At 43.2% G+C, this 18,614-nt stretch overlaps 1 protein-coding gene across 3 annotated transcripts in view; it reads right to left on the minus strand.

Moving 5' to 3' along the window:
• LOC311525190 (uncharacterized protein) overlaps window positions 1–18,614 on the minus strand; it is a 277,462-nt gene that overhangs the window by 220,713 nt on the left and 38,135 nt on the right. The window contains exon 5 of one of the 3 annotated variants that reach the window (XM_084637087.1): window positions 10,034–10,097. The exons of 1 other annotated variant lie outside the window; for it this stretch is intronic. In XM_084637087.1, coding sequence (XP_084493213.1) covers window positions 10,034–10,059 — 26 coding nt within the window. In that variant the 5' untranslated portion in view covers window positions 10,060–10,097. Of the gene's footprint in view, window positions 1–10,033; window positions 10,098–15,318; window positions 16,817–18,614 lie in introns of those variants that run through there. One more of the 3 variants, XR_014712714.1, reaches the window with a different exon arrangement.

Here is an 18,614-nt window from a genome sequence, read left to right on the forward strand (position 1 = left end):
ACCACCTTGGCTGTATTTTTAATGAAACCTTCAATACACCTGTGAAAAATGATGCAACTGACAAGCCTCTTAGTCAAAAAAAAAAAAAAAAAGTGCACACAGGTTGAGTTCAAGGTAAAAAATTAACCACACTGAGCTTGACACCATTCAAATGTGTCCCTCTCACAAAATGATTTGTTCAATCTAAAAAGAAATGTTTTGTATTATTTAGCAGGGATATTTTAAAACTTTTTTTTTAATTTGAAGTAAAATTTCACATATAAAAACTTTAATGTTTGATTATTTTTTCTGACCAAAGCAATTTGGGTGAATTTCACACAAATTCTCTTTGTTTTGGTCAATCTGAATCAAATTTCTCAACCAAGGTTTTGGCTAACAAATGGCACCCAGCTCTAACAATAGGACACAAATATAACTATGTTTACACTAGGATTGGAGCCACTGCTCTAACCACATCAGTGTGAACCCATAGGCGTTGTCTACACTGCCACTATACAGCGCTGCAACTTTCTCGCTCAGCAGGGTAAAAAAACACCCCCCTGAGCAGAGCAACTTTCAGCGCTGTAAAGTAGCAGTGTAGACAGTGCATCAGTGCCGGTAGCTACTCCCCTCATGGCTGTGTTTTTTTTATAGCTCTGGGAGAGCTCTCCCCCAGCGCCGGTGCCGCGACTATACAGCCACGTTAAAGCACTTTGCTAGTGAAGATATGCCCTTAGTGTAGACACAGATGACCTTGCCTGCGAATAGTGGGGGGAGGGCAGAGTGAGGGCCTCCATCTTCAGCAGTGTTACTGAGCATGCTCAGTCTATGTGAGCATTCTCAGTACAAGCCCAGCAGCAAATCTGGGGGCCACGTGACCCTACATGTCCCCCAACGCATCGCCTCAGCACCATTTACATTAGAGGGGTGACAGAATTTGCAATGGCATTTTTCTGCTTAAATACATGCCTGTTCCACCTCTATAGCAGAGCTGGTCCTGGGTAAAGGGATTAATCAGGGCAGGTTGAAAATTTTCCATCAAAACTTAAATAAATAAATAATAGGATTTTCAACTACATGTTTTTTCTGCTTTTTGCATCTGCTTTCCTCCAAAAAAAATTGAATATTTTCAGTCAAAAACATACTAATTTTTCTGCTGTTTGCATCCAAACATTTCTCAGTGCTTGAGAGTGTCGGGGGGTTAATTTTTCATTTTTATCTACATTTTTCCTGGGAAGAAGGAAAAAAAATTCAAACCAACTCTTCTACAACTAACAATGATGCTTAGTACTTTCCAAAAAAGTTGTTCGTGGACCAAAAAAAAAAAAAAAGTACAAAGTTAAGGTTGATAACACATTAATTCAAACATTGTGACACAGTGAATATTTTCAGTGGCCCTGCCGAAAAGTCCAAAAGGCATCAGTAACAATGCATTTCTGCAGCAAGGGGAGCAGCCGCGACAGAGCCTATGCAACGGTAGCCCACTCTCCCTGCAAATCACACAGCAACAGTGAACAGTATCTGCACCCCTACCCATGCAGTAGCAGCCATGGAGTATACCCATCTCCTCAGCCCCACATCTTCTGTGAGCACTGCTTTGGTGAGGTGCTGATTTCGAGGATGCAGCCACCTTTGCTTTGGTCTGACTGTTTTTGACTTGGAACTTTATACAGGTAATCATTGCTGTGGGCATTAAGAAGTGTTGCTTTCTGGGATGGCAAGTACCCCATGCCAAGCACAGAGGAGCTTGGAGCCTTGCCAGGGTACATTAGCAGATCTCTAACACAACTGAACACTCTTTTTTTTTTTTTTTTTTGGCTCTATCCAAGGTAAAAACAACAGAACTTGATATTTTCCTTCCTCAATTTCATTTAGAAAGCTGTACCCTTCACCCAAGTCAATGCCCCATGACTATACCCTGGCAAGTTTCTCTACACATTTTTAAAATTGTTCTTTATTATTGCTTTAATATTTAATTCTGAGGACAGTTCAGCAGGTAATAACATGTTTTTATGTCCAGACAAGAAACTACACAGGTTGAGAAAAAAATATATATCAGGCCGTCCTATAGGTTCTTTCCTGCAAAATAATATTGTTCCCCTTCCATCCTTGATCTGTCTTGTCTATTTAGACTGAAAGCACTTTGGGATTGATTTTTACCATATGTTTATAAAGTGCCTAGCATAGAGGAGTCCTGAACTCAGTTGGAAAGTCTTGCTGCAATACAAATAAATAAATTTATTAGAAATTGGGCTAGATTGTGCCAAACCCTTGCATGGGGGCAGGAAGGGGTTACAAAGAGCCTTCTCCCTTACGGATCCCGTGTATGGGGCAGGGCGAAATGCAATCCTGTGCTCAGGAAAACACCAAGGTGTAAACCCCAGAGGAGCCAAGGAGGGGATGGAGCCATGAGCATATGCATTGCCTCCCCGATATCTCTGGGTAGTCTTCTACCCTGGCTTATTGACATGAGGGAGGCAATGCATATGCTCATGGCTCCATGAGACTAGTGGAGACTAGATTCCCTTTCTCAAACATCCCCTTTTTAAACAAGAGCAAGCCATCCTGATCCCACCTCTCTCACTCCTGAGTGAGCCAGGCAAAGATTACCAGGACCAGGCTAATTCCCACACTCTCCTCCTGCTAGAAAGAAGAAGGGGTGTAAGGGCTAATGTCTAACTAAAAAGAGGAGGGGCTCCTTTACACGATTCTCCCCCTGCTGAGCCACTCTTCTTCAGTGGAGGCAGCCTCTTCCCCTTGTGTGCCAAGCCATCCTTCCTCAGGATCAGCTAGGATTGTCTATAACCAGTTATATGACTTGATAGAGTACACCTGCCACAGAAGTATCAGGATCTGGCCTTCACCTGCCCAATGATTTCAGTGGAGGTATCCCAGAGTAGGGAGTGAATAACAACCTCAGGGCTGAGCCCACAGAGAATATATGAAGGATGAGAAGCAATTTCTCCGCTCAGGAAACTCAGGCACGGGTAATACGCACTATCGTCAATTACAGTGCAGGCAGCAGTGGCGTGAGCTTCCCCATGCAGCTATGCCAAAGTACTTCAAACACAGCTCACAAGTTCATTCAGCAGTTCAGCTTAGCTTTAATGAACAGTTAGGGCTTGTAAAGACTGGTGCCAAACGGGGCTGTCTTTGAATGGGTGAAGGATGAATGTCTGCCTAAAGATCAATGGGCCCCCTGGGCCGCTTGGTTTTTGCAAGGGGAGGTTCTATGGTCACTTCAGATCTGACAGTTTGTTTTTCTCCCCACATCCTCCCCTTCCCCTTCATTTGAAGATTTAATTAGAGCCGGGATGTTTGGGCCTTTTAAATCAAGCCAATTTTTTTTTTCCATAAGAAAGCAGGCTTGTTTCCTTTTTACATGTTCCAGTGTCTTCGCTGCCCAGCTAGTGGTCTTCCTGGCCTCCTGGGACCAGTCACTTGCAATCCTGCTGTGGTGGTAGTGGGGGGTAACATCTACTGCACACATCCCTATTCTGCTAATAAAGGACCAGGTTGTAACAGGCCCATTATCAAATTGGAGTTGGGGGGGAGGGCACAAAGCCTTTCCCACCCATGTGCAGCCCATGCATCAGCCTGGCACTTAGGAAAGCAGAGGGATTGCTCCCCCAGAGGCGCACATCACCACAAAGTGGCTGGGGTTAGTCAAACAAAACAATGCAATATAAATTGAAACAAAATAGGTCAATTTTTCCAAACCAATTTTTTCCCAGAATTTCCAGGAAAAAATTCAATGTTTTTATTTTCGTTAGTTCCAATTTGAAGCAAATTTTGCAGTGTTACACTTTCTCGCTGGGTGGAAATTCAGTTTTCTGACCAGCTCTATAACTGACCTTGCACACCTATTTATGGGCAATCCATTAGACTGTAGTATTGGTACATAACCTTGCAATCCCCTGATGGGTGGGTTAGGATAGCCATGCAGTCTCCAAAGTAACAGCACTGGCGCAAGAGAACCACCTTCATTTCTTACTGGAAGGCAGTACAGAGACATCTCCCCTCCTGCAGCTGGTGCTGCTGACCCAAAACAGTTCTGCTTTTGCCCCAAAGCGAACCCCTGAACTTTGTCTCAGAATCGTCTCTGAGAAAGGGATCCTTCTAATCTAGGAGGAGCTACACCCTTAGGATGTGCCCAAACACTCGCTCACCATACCAGCACAGTAAGTCTGTTACATTATTCACAAAGGGCGAAATTCATCCCTGTGCAGACGAGAGCCAGCATAAATTCTATGCCTCACTTAAGTCTTATTTCAGGGCTCACACGGTGCCTAGCTCTTAAGCAGATCCTGAATAGCACAGAGGCTTTTGGCTGGTGAGTTGGACTCTATCTGCATAATCTTTTTCATTTCCTTTTTCTCTAAGCTCTAAATTAAATATATAGCTGTAATAATAATGTGTCTTTATTTAAACAAAACTTGGCAAAGACAATTAGAGAGATATTAAAAATTCCAGTTAATTAAAAACTGTTTATATTTAATCAAAGAGACTTTCAGCATACCGAGGACTATTTCATTTCACTAAGCTAAACAGCTGCAACACAAAAGGAATTAAAGAAATAGAAAAAAAATATTCTTCCTGTGCATGAGATAAAGGTTCACTGATTCGGAAATCTCCATTTGAGGAATTGCTACTGCAATTTACGTGTCCGCATTTCAGCATACGGAGATGTAAATGGGAGGGGTTGAGGAATATATTGTTTCCTTGTTTTGGAGTGCTGTGTGTGCCTTCAGATTGGCCCTGGCCAGGCAGTGAGGGAAATGCTGAGAGCAGTGACCCGGAGCAGCCAGCATGAGAAGCAGCTAGTCCTGCCCCTTCTGCTCCTCACCCCAGGCCTGGATCTCAGGGACAGGGGCAGCGAGAAAAGGGAGCTCCTCTCACTCCCCCCCAGCAGGCTAAGCAGAAATCTGGTGGGTGGGGGGGTCACGATCCCCCCCCACACACACACCTTCTAGGTCACATATGGTTGTCAGCAAATGTAACTTTTACAGTACCTGGTGGTGGCTGGTATCAAGTCATTACACGACAAGACCCCTGCTGTTTCAGTTCCTAAAATACAGGTCTCTAACAAACTAAAGGAGAACTCTAATAGCTCACAGCACTATCAGCCTTTATCCCTTCTGTGGGCCACACACACTAATGGGCAGTATTACCAACTTACACATATAAAGTCAATACTAGAACAGGTTGAAAAATTGAACTTTCATCTTATGGGAAATTTTGACGTTTTGAAATTAGTCTCTGTTCTGCACCCAAATGGAAAGTTGAAATATTGGAAACTTTCATGTAATGAAATATGCCAAAAAAAGATTCAAACCAGAAATTCCAAAATGAAAATTTTGATATCAGTCAAACCAAAATGAAAATTGTCATCTTGAATTAAGATTTTGAAATCAAATGTCACTTCATTTGTTTTTTTTAACTGATAAACCAAAATGACATTTTATGTTGAAACAAAAAGTGTCATTTTGTTTCAAAATGTCAGTTCAAAATGAAAAGGTCTATTTCAACATGACTTAATGGAATTTTATCAAAAATTCACATTTTCCCAAGAAAAATTTCAATTTCAGTTACACCATTTGTTTGAGGGAAAAAAATCCATATGCAAAATTTCAACCAGCTCTACTTAGTACATTGCAGTGTGTTTGAACTGCTTTTTATTTACTGAACTTTGAATCATTTTTAACTTTTCAAACAATAAAAGTTAAAGTTAATGTTAAAATTTCAAAAGCAGAATTAACCACGAACAGTCTTTGTGCAAAATGAAGGCATAAGGAAACAGAGAAATGGTCTAAAAAAAAAACAGCACACCATATTTTATATTATCTTCAGTCTACAACTTCTCTTCTGAAAGTATTTTGCAACTAAGGAAAAGTGCTGCTCCACCCCAGAGGGCAAGTGGAGTTTGGACCCTGATGGATACATTTATTCATAGCACACATTGTGAGAAGCAGATTCAGCAGAAGGGCCTTTTAAAATCTCAATTTTCTATAACTAATGGTATGCCATAACAGCAGTAGTGACTCCAAAACACATGAAGTCAATAGTGGCATTTGTTCAATGAATTAAGGATGATTTCTTCACAGCCTCATCGCTAGTGTAGTGATTAAGGCCATGATCAAACAAAGCATTTAAACACAGGCTTAACTTTAAGCAGACAAGTGATCTCATTTAAGTCAAAGATAAGTACATGCTTCAGTGCTTTTTTAGTTTGCATAATAGGTCTGTGCAAAGTAAGTACTACAAAATCTGAATGGTAGTGTTTTACACTCATATTGCCCAGGTGTAAATGATGTAGTAAAATGCAAGGTACTGGAGAATCAGTGTTCATGAATAGTGTTAGAAGGACAGTCCCAGAGACCAAAGTCTTATATTGAGCCACAGCACACATCATGGCCAGTGAAAATGCAAGCATTACCACACTGTCCTGGCATCATACTTCAGCTTTGTTTTGAAGGGACTGCCTGTATTAATGAGAGGGTAGTTCAGTCTAGGGATTCAGTGATGTGTTTAGGAAGTGTACAGTTGTCCACTAGGAAATAGGCTGAGAACACTAACTTCTCAGGCTATTGCATACCCATCAGAACATAGCAGGATTTGGTCTCTACCAACCTGGATTACATTTGAACCAATGACCTAGATGCGAGGAATTCCATAAAACAGTGGCCATATCTTAAGCCAGCCACTTAGCACTCTCAGATACCTTCATTAATGGCTAGACAAATGGATATGACACATATAGAAGTTTTGCTGTTGGAGGCAAAAGAACACTCTCTAAACTGGATTTAAAGCTTCTTGGTGCAAGAGTCCTGTCTTATCTTCTTGAACAGCAACCAGCAAAGTGGGGTCTGGTGCTTGTTAGGGCCACTTAGTGCTGTTATAATACACCACCACCAAATTCGTGGAAATGTCAGTTCCTATGGGTTGGCAAAAGTTGACACGGCAAATAGTATGGCTATTTTTGGCCCTGAATAGGTACACAAGCCTCTCGTGATAAAAATTACCATGCAAGTTATGACCCAGAACAAGCCAAAATATAACATTTTGCATTTACATATCACTTTCCGTGGCAGGTTCTCAGATCACATTACAGCAGTGAATCTCACCTCTCGATTAGATTTTAAGCCTCTTGGGGCAGGACCTGTGTATGTAGGGTGCCTAGCACAAGGAGATCCCAATACTTGATTGTATTACATTAGCACCTACAGTCCCCAAATAAATATAAAGACTTACAAATCCTCATTGTGTGGATGCTTAAAGTGAGGTACGGAATGGTCAAATGGCTTGCCCAATATACTCAGCAAGTCAGTGGATAGCTTACAGCAGCGTGTTCTAAATACGGGACTGCACTTCCCTTCTTTGTTATGATGATTAATCAATGCTTGATTTTTTGATTGAGATTATCAAGTACAAAGATCTTGATTAACATGTCAGTGCTGGAAATGGAATAAGAACAGAAGCACTGTTGCCAAACATATCGCACCATCTGCAGCCGTTGATCATTTCACAAAGCCGTGTAATCTGCTAATCTTAGATACCATGGTGATAGGTGTTATATAAAAACCTAAACACTGAGGAAATACTCCCTGGCAGTGTTGTTAAAGATTTTAGATATGGATGTGTGAAAACCATGATAATCCATGAAAATGCTTTGTTAGTCTAGCAGATCAGAAATGATGGGTCATTCTGTCTAATGGCAGATGAGAGCAGTGATAAAAGACGTGAGACAGAATTTGTAATTCTAGTGAAACTCTCTGAGAAAGATATAGGCCAAACAATAACTAGATTTTAGACATTCTGACATGTTATAGGTGAACACCTTTGCTACCTTTGACAAGACAAAACTAGACTTTGGAATGAAGTTGTCGCGTTCCACAGTGATGAGAACTGCACTGTTATGAGAAAGAAAAACAATGTTTCTTTTCATCAAGCACAGCCCAACTTATCTGACCTAGGTTGTGTTTGTCAATTGGCAAGCAGATGCTGCCAACACAATGGGAAACAAAGACAGTTATATGTCTAAGAGCTGCTGTTGGATATATTCTCCCATTCCAAGCAAAAGAAAGGCTACAAAAGATATTAAGTATTCAGGAGCATTAAAGTGTGTCGAATAGTGCAGCACAGGCTTAGCCTACAGAAGTACATATCAAGGACACTGCAGCAACAGCCAGATCCTTTAAAACTATCTCAGTAGCTAGGAAGACGTGGATAAGTATGCCAGGGTCCAAACAGAAGCAGATCACCTTAGTTCAATAAAGATGGAGTTCTATTATTATCTTGACTATATCTTGGTACCACTTAAGAAATTTAACACTGCCTTTTAGAGGGAGGCTGCCAAAATAGCCTATTTGATACCAAAGCTGATCAGATCACCCTGAAAGTCAATGGGGGGAAGTATATTCAAGTCAAGCACATCATGGACTTCAGCCATGATGACATATGATCCTAGCTGACTTCTAGGATGGAGAACAGCTGTTAGACAAGACAATTCCTACACAAATGAAAAACCAGGAAATAGATTGTAACTGTTACCTTAGAAGGCTTAGCCCTGGTCTACACTAGGACTTTAGGTCGAATTTAGCAGCGTTAAATAGACGTAAACCTGCACCCATCCACATGATGAAGCCCTTTATTTCGACTTAAAGGACTCTTAAAATCGATTTCCTTACTCCACCTCTGACAAGTGGATTAGCGCTTAAATCGGCCTTGCCGGCTCGAATTTGGGGTACTGTGGACACAATTCGACAGTATTGGCCTCCGGGAGCTATCCCATTGTGACCGCTCTGGACAGCACTCTCAACTCAGATGCACTGGCCAGGTAGACAGGAAAAGAACCGCGAACTTTTGAATCTCATTTCCTGTTTCGCCAGCGTGGCAAGCTGCAGGTGACCATGCAGAGCTCATCAGCACAGGTGACCATGATGGAGTCCCAGAATCGCAAAAGAGCCCCAGCATGGACCAAACGGGAGGTACGGGATCTGATCGCTGTATGGGGAGAGGAATCCGTGCTATCAGAACTCTGTTCCAGTTTTCGAAATGCCAAAACCTTTGTCAAAATCTCCCAGGGCATGAAGGACAGAGGCCATAACAGGGACCTGAAGCAGTGCCGCATGAAACTTAAGGAGCTGAGGCAAGCCTACCAGAAAACCAGAGAGGCAAACGGCCACTCCGGGTCAGAGCCCCAAACATGCCGCTTCTATGATGAGCTGCATGCCATTTTAGAGGGTTCAGCCACCACTACCCCAGCCATGTTGTTTGACTCCTTCAATGGAGATGGAGGCAACATGGAAGCAGGTTTTGGGGATGAAGAGGATGAGGAGGAGGTTGTAGATAGCTCACAGCAAGCAAGCGGAGAAACCGGTTTTCCCGACAGCCAGGAACTGTTTCTTACCCTGGACCTGGAGCCAGTACCCCCTGAACCCACCCAAGGCTGCCTCCTGGACCCGGCCCGCGGAGAAGGAACCTCCAGTGAGTTTACCTTTTAAAATACTATACATGGTTTAAAAGCAAGCATGTGAAAGGATAACTTTGCCCTGGCATTCGCGGCTCTCCTGGATGTACTCCCAAAGCCTTTGCAAAAGGTTTCTGGGGAGGGCAGCCTTATTGCGTCCTTCATGGTAGGACACTTACCACTCCAGGCCAGTAACACGTACTCGGGAATCATTGTAGAACAAAGCATTGCAGTGTATGTTTGCTGGCATTCAAACAACATCCGTTCTTTAGCTCTCTGTGTTATCCTCAGGAGAGTGAGATATAATTCATGGTCACCTGGTTGAAATAGAGTGCTTTTCTTCAGGGGACACTCAGAGGAGCCCGTTCCTGCTGGCCTGTTTGCCTGTGGCTAAACAGAAATGTTCCCCGCTGTTAGCCACGGGGAGGGGGGAGGGTTGAGTGGGTAGCCACGCAGTGGGGGGAGGCAAAATGCTACCTTGTAACGAAAGCACATGTGCTATGTATGTAATGTTAACAGCAAGGTTTACCCTGAAAGGGTGTAGCCACTGTTTTATAAAATGTGTCTTTTTAAATACCACTGTACCTTTTTTTTTCCTCCACCAGCTTCATGTGTTTCAACGATCACAGGATCTTCTCCTTCCCAGAGGCTAGTGAAGATTAGAAAGAAAAAAAAACACACTTGAGATGAAATGTTCTCCGAGCTCATGCTGTCCTCCCACACTGACAGAGCACAGACGAATGCGTGGAGGCAAATAATGTCAGAGTGCAGGAAAGCACAAAATGACCGGGAGGAGAGGTGGCGGGCTGAAGAGAGTAAGTGGCGGGCTGAAGAGAGTAAGTGGCGGGCTGAAGACAGGGCTGAAGCTCAAATGTGGCGGCAGCGTGATGAGAGGAGGCAGGATTCAATGCTGAGGCTGCTGGAGGACCAAACCAGTATGCTCCAGTGTATGGTTGAGCTACAGCAAAGGCAGCTGGAGCACAGACTGCCACTACAGCCCCTGTGTAACCAACCGCCCTCCTCCCCAAGTTCCATAGCCTCCACACCCAGACGCCCAAGAATGCGGTGGGGGGGCCACCGGCCAACCAGCCACTCCGCCACAGAGGATTGCCCAAAAAAAAGAAGGCTGGCATTCAATAAATTTTAAAGTTGTAAACTTTTAAAGTGCTGTGTGGCATTTTCCTTCCCTCCTCCACCACCCCTCCTGGGCTACCTTGGTAGTCATCCCCCTATTTGTGTGATGAATGAATAAAGAATGCATGAATGTGAAGCAACAATGACTTTATTTTCTCTGCAAGCGGTGATCAAAGGGAGGAGAGGAGGGTGGTTAGCTTACAGGGAAGTAGAGTGAACCAAGGGGCGGGGGGTTTCATCAAGGAGAAACAAAGAGAACTTTCACACTGTAGCCTGGCCAGTCATGAAACTGGTTTTCAAAGCTTCTCTGATGCGTACCGTGCCCTCCTGTGCTCTTCTAACCACCCTGGTGTCTGGCTGAGCGTAACCAGCAGCCAGGCAATTTGCCTCAACCTCCCACCTCACCATAAACGTCTCCCCCTTACTCTCACAGATATTGTGGAGCACACAGCAAGCAGTAATAACAGTGGGAATATTGGTTTCGCTGAGGTCTAAGCGAGTCAGTAAACTGCGCCAGCGCGCCTTTAAACGTCCAAATGCACATTCTACCACCATTCTGCACTTGCTCAGCCTGTAGTTGAACAGCTCCTGACTACTGTCCAGGCTGCCTGTGTACGGCTTCATGAGCCATGGCATTAAGGGGTAGGCTGGGTCCCCAAGGATACATATAGGCATTTCAACATCCCCAACAGTTATTTTCTGGTCTGGGAATAAAGTCCCTTCCTGCAGCTTTTGAAACAGACCAGAGTTCCTGAAGATGCGAGCGTCATGTACCTTTCCCGGCCATCCCACGTTGATGTTGGTGAAACGTCCCTTGTGATCCACCAGAGCTTGCAGCACTATTGAAAAGTACCCCTTGTGGTTTATGTACTCGGAGGCTTGGTGCTCCAGTGCCAAGATAGGGATATGGGTTCCGTCTATTGCCTCACCACAGTTAGGGAATCCCATTGCAGCAAAGCCATCCACTATGACCTGCACATTTCCCAGGGTCACTACCCTTGATAGCAGCAGATCTTTGATTGCGTGGGCTCCTTGCATCAGAGCAGCCCCAACAGTAGATTTGCCCACTCCAAATTGATTCCCAACTGACCGGTAGCTGTCTGGCGTTGCAAGTTTCCACAGGGCTATCACCACTCGCTTCTCAACTGTGAGGGCTGCTCTCATCTTGGTATTCATGCACTTCAGGGCAGGGGAAAGCAAGTCACAAAGTTCCATGAAAGTGCCCTTACGCATGCGAAAGTTTCGCAGCCACTGGGAATTGTCCCAGACCTGCAACACTATGGGGGTCCCACCAGTCTGTGCTTGTTTCCCGAGCCCAGAATCGGCGTTCCACAGCATGAACCTGCCCCATTAGCACCATGATGCATGCATTGGCAGGGCCCATGCTTTCAGAGAAATCTGTGTCCATGTCCTGATCACTCATGTGACCACGCTGACAGCGCGAAATGATTGTCTGCCCTTGCTTTCACGGAGGGAGGGAGGGAAGGGGGGCCTGACGATATGTACCCAGGACCACCCGTGACAATGTTTTAGCCCCATCAGGCATTGGGATCTCAACCCAGAATTCTAATGGGCAGTGGAGACTGTGGGAACTGTGGGATAGCTACCCACAGTGCAACACTCCGGAAGTCGACTCTAGCCTCGGTACTGTGGAAGCGCTCCGCCGAGTTAATGCACTTAATGCACTTAGAGCATTTTCTGTGGGGACACAAACACTCGAATATATAAAACCGATTTCTAAAAAACTGACTTCTATAAATTCAACCTAATTCCATAGTGTAGACATACCCTTAGATATTGACTGAGAATAGATTCTTTAAAGCAATTAGTTCTGTGTTGCTGATAGAGCTGGTCAGAATGTTTTGACAAAACATTTTCATCAAAGCTGAAACATTCCATGGAGATGTATAGGTTTCAACAAAATGTTTCTCAGGTATGGGAGAGAGAAATATTCTTTGACACGCTATAGCCTTGTGCTTAGGAAACTGGCCTGGGATGTGGTGAATCACCCTGCCCTGGGTGATTCAGAGTGGTCTGGGATGAAAAACTGCTCTGAATCTCCTACATCATAGGCCAGTGCCCTAACCATGAGGCTTTAGAGTGACACACTTCTTCACATCCGGAAATCAACAAGGTCAGGTTTTGACCTGAAAACAGACATTTCACTATAATTCCATTTTTGTAAAACATTTTGTTCCACATTGGAACAAAAACAAATTTAGAAACCTCAAAAGATGATGTAAAATAGAATTATCATCCTCCAGAAAGCTCTAATTGCTGCTAATGGTAAGAATGAATTTCCCATTCAGACACCTTCTTTATAAACCTTAAAGTTACCAATTCAGATCTGGAGATGAGCACTGCAGGGAGCTGCTTTATGGGCTGGCTAAACTTCATACAAAAATATGGAAGATGTGAGTAACTACTTTGCTGCTGGCTTGTCCTGAGAGTCACCCAGAGATGCTGAGAGTCACCCAAAAACTAAGCAAAGCTAGATGAATGCTGGGTGAAGTATCACTGCTAAATCACCCCAGGCTTTCCTAGTCTCAGAAGAATTAGCTCACGAAAGCTCATGCTCAAATAAATTGGTTAGTCTCTAAGGTGCCACAAGTACTCCTTTTCTTTTTGCGAATACAGACTAACGCGGCTGTTACTCTGAAAACTGAATCTACTGTGTTCACCAAACATCAATGCAGAATGTGCAAAGATATTGCTAATGGGGAGAAAAGGATTGTCTTGTGTTTAAGACACAGGAAAGGATGTGGATAAATTGGAAAGAATCCAGCGAAGGGCAACAAAAATGATTAGGGGTCTGGAACACATGACTTATGAGGAGAGGCTGAGGGAACTGGGATTGTTTAGTCTGCGGAAGAGAAGAATGAGGGGGGATTTGATAGCTGCTTTCAACTACCTGAGAGGTGGTTCCAGAGAGGATGGTTCTAGACTATTCTCAGTGGTGGAAGAGGACAGGACAAGGAGTAATGGTCTCAAGTTGCAGTGGGGGAGGTTTAGGTTGGATATTAGGAAAAACTTTTTCACTAGTAGGGTGGTGAAACACTGGGATGCGTTGCCTAGGGAGGTGGTGGAATCTCCTTCCTTAGAAGTTTTAAGGTCAGGCTTGACAAAGCCCTGGCTGGGATGATTTAATTGGGGATGGGCCCTGCTTTTGAGCAGGGGGTTGGACTAGATGACCTCCTGAGGTCCCTTCCAACCCTGATATTCTATGATTCTATGAACATGGGGCAGGAGACAGTCCCCTTTCTGTGTTATATACTTTTCTCTTGGGCCTACCCTGAGGGCTACCTTGTAAATATGGAAGAATAAAAACCTAAGTGAGGAATAAAAACTCTCCAGAGTGGGAATGACTTACCACAGGTTGCCACCACCAGAGGGGGAACCACTGCACCCGGCAAGGTGAAGGAGGTGCCCTGCCACATTGTACTGGAAGTATACTAGCATGGAAGCAATTAAAGTAGTATAAAGGTGGTTTATATTGAGATAGCTTATTACAATTTCTATATGACAATAGTAACACTGATAATTTATACTGATATAACTGTGTAATCGAGGAAGGGTTGTACTGTGTGAAGGGGTCTGTTCCCCACAGGCACTGCCTAGTGGTTGGGCGAGGGTACAACAGTTGCTTTTCTGTCTTAATGCCCCCATTAATAGACATTCTGGCCCTGCGGTGGTCTGTCCCCTTCTGTGGTTCGGCCCTCCAGCTGGGCCACAGGTTCTGTTTACTGCTTCCAGGGTATATAAAGAGTCCAACAAAGGCCTAGTTGCAATGCCCAGCAATGGGCTTCAAGCTTCATCTAGCCAAAGTCCTGGACTCTCTAGGATGGGGGTTTTCCTAGTCCTGAGTCTCTACTATGAGGGACACATTTTTTGCCTCCCGCCCCATCAGGGGTGAGTAGGGGAACCCAGACCCACCCTCTTCCCTGGGTTCTGACCCAAAGCTAGGTGGCTACTTGCCCAGATCACTTCCTCCCCATGCAAGAGGGAAAAACAAAGGCTTGTAAACAAAATAAATCAAAGTCTCCAACCTTGCAAATGTCTGGAGTCCTCTTCCCTCAGCAGGGCAACTAGACCATCAATAATCAAGGGACCTGGTAGTTGGGCCTCCCACAGCACTCCTTTTGCAGAGCTTCAGAGTATAGGTCAGCTCATCTCCACGGGCTGCCTGCCTCCGTTCCGCTCCCTTCTTAAGCTTTGCCTCCATTCTGTGCATGGATTGCTGGTGTGGTGGGGTGGGCTCAGAGCAGCTCTTCAACCCCTTCCTTTCCAGTGTGGGATGTGTGTACCTCATCATATGCTGCTTTAACTACAATTAAAGTGGTACATGTTCAAATGTAGACCAGACAGTAGTCTTTTTCCTTTTAGACAAGTGTCCTCAACACACAGATTTCCACAATTGACACTAACTCACGCTTTGCTGGTAGTCTCAGGCAAGAGGCAACAGTCTAAACAAGCATGAGGAGTGAACTACCCACTTCTTCCTAGAGGTGTTCCTTCCAGGTCAAGGTTGGGACACACAGGTGGAACTATATGGGTGTAGATTATAGTGTCCATGTTGTACACTGAACAGACGATTTCACTCTTTATGACTCTCAAGCCAGCACCTCTCACCAGACTGCAAACCGCACATTTAAAAAATAAATTCTATGTCTGTATGCGTAACAAGTTTATTATACAAATAATGGTTGAAGTTACATTTGCATGAACTTTCAGTCATTTTTGCAAAAATAACACGAATTATCCTACATAGTGATACGGAGCAGCCCCAGAATCCTGGAGCTTTAGAAATACCTGTCACAAGAGAAGTTTTCAATTACCATAATTCTACTCCTACTTTCAATTACCATAATTATTCTCCAGGACCACAATGTTTCTAAAGTTATCTCATCTCAAAGCAGAAGTTTGCACTTATCTTGGGAACCAGAACAAATGCAGCATTCATATGTCTGGGTGGGCGTTCCCTTCGTTTGTTACTAGAGAAATGAATTTTGGCTGGTCATGCCATAACCTCACATCTCAATGATGAAGATAAATAAAAAAGGGGTAAGCGGTATTTTAGGAAGATGAATTTGGAGCATACCACCACTTTCCCCCCAAAGTATAGCAATGGTTCTATTTTTAGCTCTGTCACAGATTTCCTGAGAGGCAGGGTGAAAGCTGGTGCAGAATCTGGCTCGGGGGCTCTGCTCCTGGAATTAGTTCCACATGGGGACAGAGTACTGCCTGCACACAGCCAGTTGCAGGATTGAGGCCTTCTGTTATGTTCAGTGTCTCATACAATGCCTATCACCATAGTATCTGAGCACACTCCAGTAGTGCATTAAGTGACTTGAATGGCATCTGTCACATGTAGCCCTTTCCTTTGTTCTCTCCTCTCCCTGAAAATTGTGTGTGAATTTTTCCTTTCTTTCTTTCTTTCTTTCTTTCTTTCTTTCTTTCTTTCTTTCTTTCTTTCTTTCTTTCTTTCTTTCTTTCTTTCTTTCTTTCAGCTTAGCTGTGTTGTATTTCAATCCTCCAAAGGAGGGAGGGAGGGTGAGAGAGAGAGAAAGAGAGAGAGAGAGACAGTAGTATCTGCACTTTTATACATGTTATAAGTTTGGACCATCAAATTTGGACCATACTGTTTATGACCCTGGTTCTGCAAAGCCCATAACACATGTTTAACTTTGAGCATGTGCTTTAGTGCTTTGAAAAACTTGAGCCTATGTTTTGAAATGCAGTACACTGGATTGATCTCACTCACACTGGCTGTCCACTTGTGCAGCTCTATAAAATGCTCTGGATTTACTCTCAGTTTACATGGAGGGAAGTGAAACAAAGACTAAAACCCAGATACAATGTAACTACAGTGCTTCTTGTTCTTTTCACAAGCAGCCATTCTCACCGGTTTCATGGGCAATGTACCAACTGAATATCAATCTAATTTTAAGTCTCAAAATGGTTAAGCTCAAATTTCAGCATTTGCAAGCCTCTGAAAACTGGCATTTTTAAAAAAGTGCTTGAACCAACCTTACTATAGAAAATGTCCTGCCATTCTGAGAGAGATAAGGATGGTATACTGTACACTGCAGAATCCCAAGTAATCCTCTTGAGCTTTTGCCTGTAACAGTCTTGCCTTTGCTGATATAAGTATCAATGAGAAGCCTTTTTTTCACGTACAGTGATCATTCTTCCTCTTTACTTCCACACGACTCTTACCCCCTCAAGGAGCTACAGCTAAACCAAACGAAAACGAAATATTACAGAAGCAGAAACAAAGTTGCCATCTGTAATGGAGGGATAACACCAAGCACCTGCAAAGTCTGTAATTGAGCCTTGGACACCAATATTCTAAAATACTTACTAGTAGAGAATGAGAAGGTATTTTTAACTGTTGCATTTTTGTCTGCGGTATATGGCCCAGTAGCTAGTGCTCTGGACTGGGATTCAGGATACTTGGGTTTCCTTCCAACTCCGTTTCTAACCTGCCGTGTGATCTCCAGCATGTCACTTCACCTCTGTTTCCCCTAAAAACCTTTTCTGTCTTGTCAATTTAGATTGTAAACTCTTTGGGGTGAGGACTGTCTCTCAGTTTATGTTTGTACAACACCTAGCACAATAAGAGTCATGATTTTGGTTACAGCTTCTCGTTAGTACTGTAGTATCACAATACAAATATTTGCTCTTCATATAGAGATTTTTCAGCTTTGAATGTTGGCATCCAACAGTATACATTTGGCAGAAGATCTCGTCATTAAAAGGAATGAAGACAGTGGCATATTGACAACAAGCCAAATACTGATCTCATTTATATCAGTGTAAATTCAGATTAACTCCATTGAAGTAAATGGACCAGTGTCTCATCTGGTGTAAATCAGTGTAACTCCACTCAATTGAGTGGAGCTTTGCCAACTTACTTCATATAAGGATCTGGCCCTGGGTAATTTAAGTTTGCATTGGGGTACCCAAGCAGTATTTGGCCCAATGTCTTTAAAAGAAAAGAATTTGTCCTCCATGGTCAACATACAATTAGTATTTTCTTCACTTTCCCTTTCACTTATTCCTTTTTGGGGGGGAGAGCGGCGTGATTATTTACTCAGCATTTATATTCAAAGCACTTTGAAAATATTAACTAATTAATCCTCACAACATGCCCAGGAGATAGGCAAATGTTATTATCCCTATATTACAGCTGGGAGAACCGAGTTGAAGAGGTTAAATGACTTGCCCAAGGATCCACTGCAAGGCAGTGGCAGAGTTGGAATTAAAATTCAGAAATTTATGCCTGCCAGTCCCATGTTCTAATCATTACACAAGGCAGCATTTGTAGTTTATGGAGCTGACCATGTTAGCTCATCTTGATCATCTGGTGTTTCAGGTGCAAGGGTGTTAAAGAATCAGGCTAGACAAGAGAAGTGTTGATGCAAGTTATGGAGTGATTACTGTTGTTTCCAAAAGACTTAGCCTGAGGTTACTCTTCACAGGTAGTGAAGGCATGACCTTGTCTGAGAGCACAATATCACAAACAAAGAGGCATTGGAATAACTCAAGACATTTAATTGCAATTAATCACCACTTCTGGATCTTAGTTATCTGGAAACTCTAAAAAACTAAACAGCAGAATTACTATTTATCATTTTTTACAAAAGCCGCTACACTGGACAACTCAGAAGTATCCAACACACCAGCATCAATCTTTTTTAAAGAGCTGAGGGTGATCATCTGTATTATAGACATATGGGCCTTACTTCAGAAAAAATAGTTCGGAAAATCATTAAAGATAGAGTTATAAATTAAGCAGATATATATAATCAGATGGGACAAAAAAGCAGTGCTTTACAAGGGTGAATTGTGCCTCTCTAAGCTGCTAGAACTCATTTGGTGTTAACAAAATAGTGAATAAAGGCAAACCAGTGGATAAAATTTATTCAAGTCTCTCAAAAGACTTTCAAAAAAGACCTTTGCAAGAAGCTATTAGGCAAACTTGGTAACCATGGAGTAAGAGGTAAAGGCTTGTCCTGGATTAAAAACCATT

The sequence above is a fragment of the Lepidochelys olivacea genome (assembly GCF_965140295.1).
Source record: "Lepidochelys olivacea isolate rLepOli2 genome assembly, chromosome: 1".
In the NCBI taxonomy this organism is placed as follows: Eukaryota; Metazoa; Chordata; order Testudines; family Cheloniidae; genus Lepidochelys; species Lepidochelys olivacea.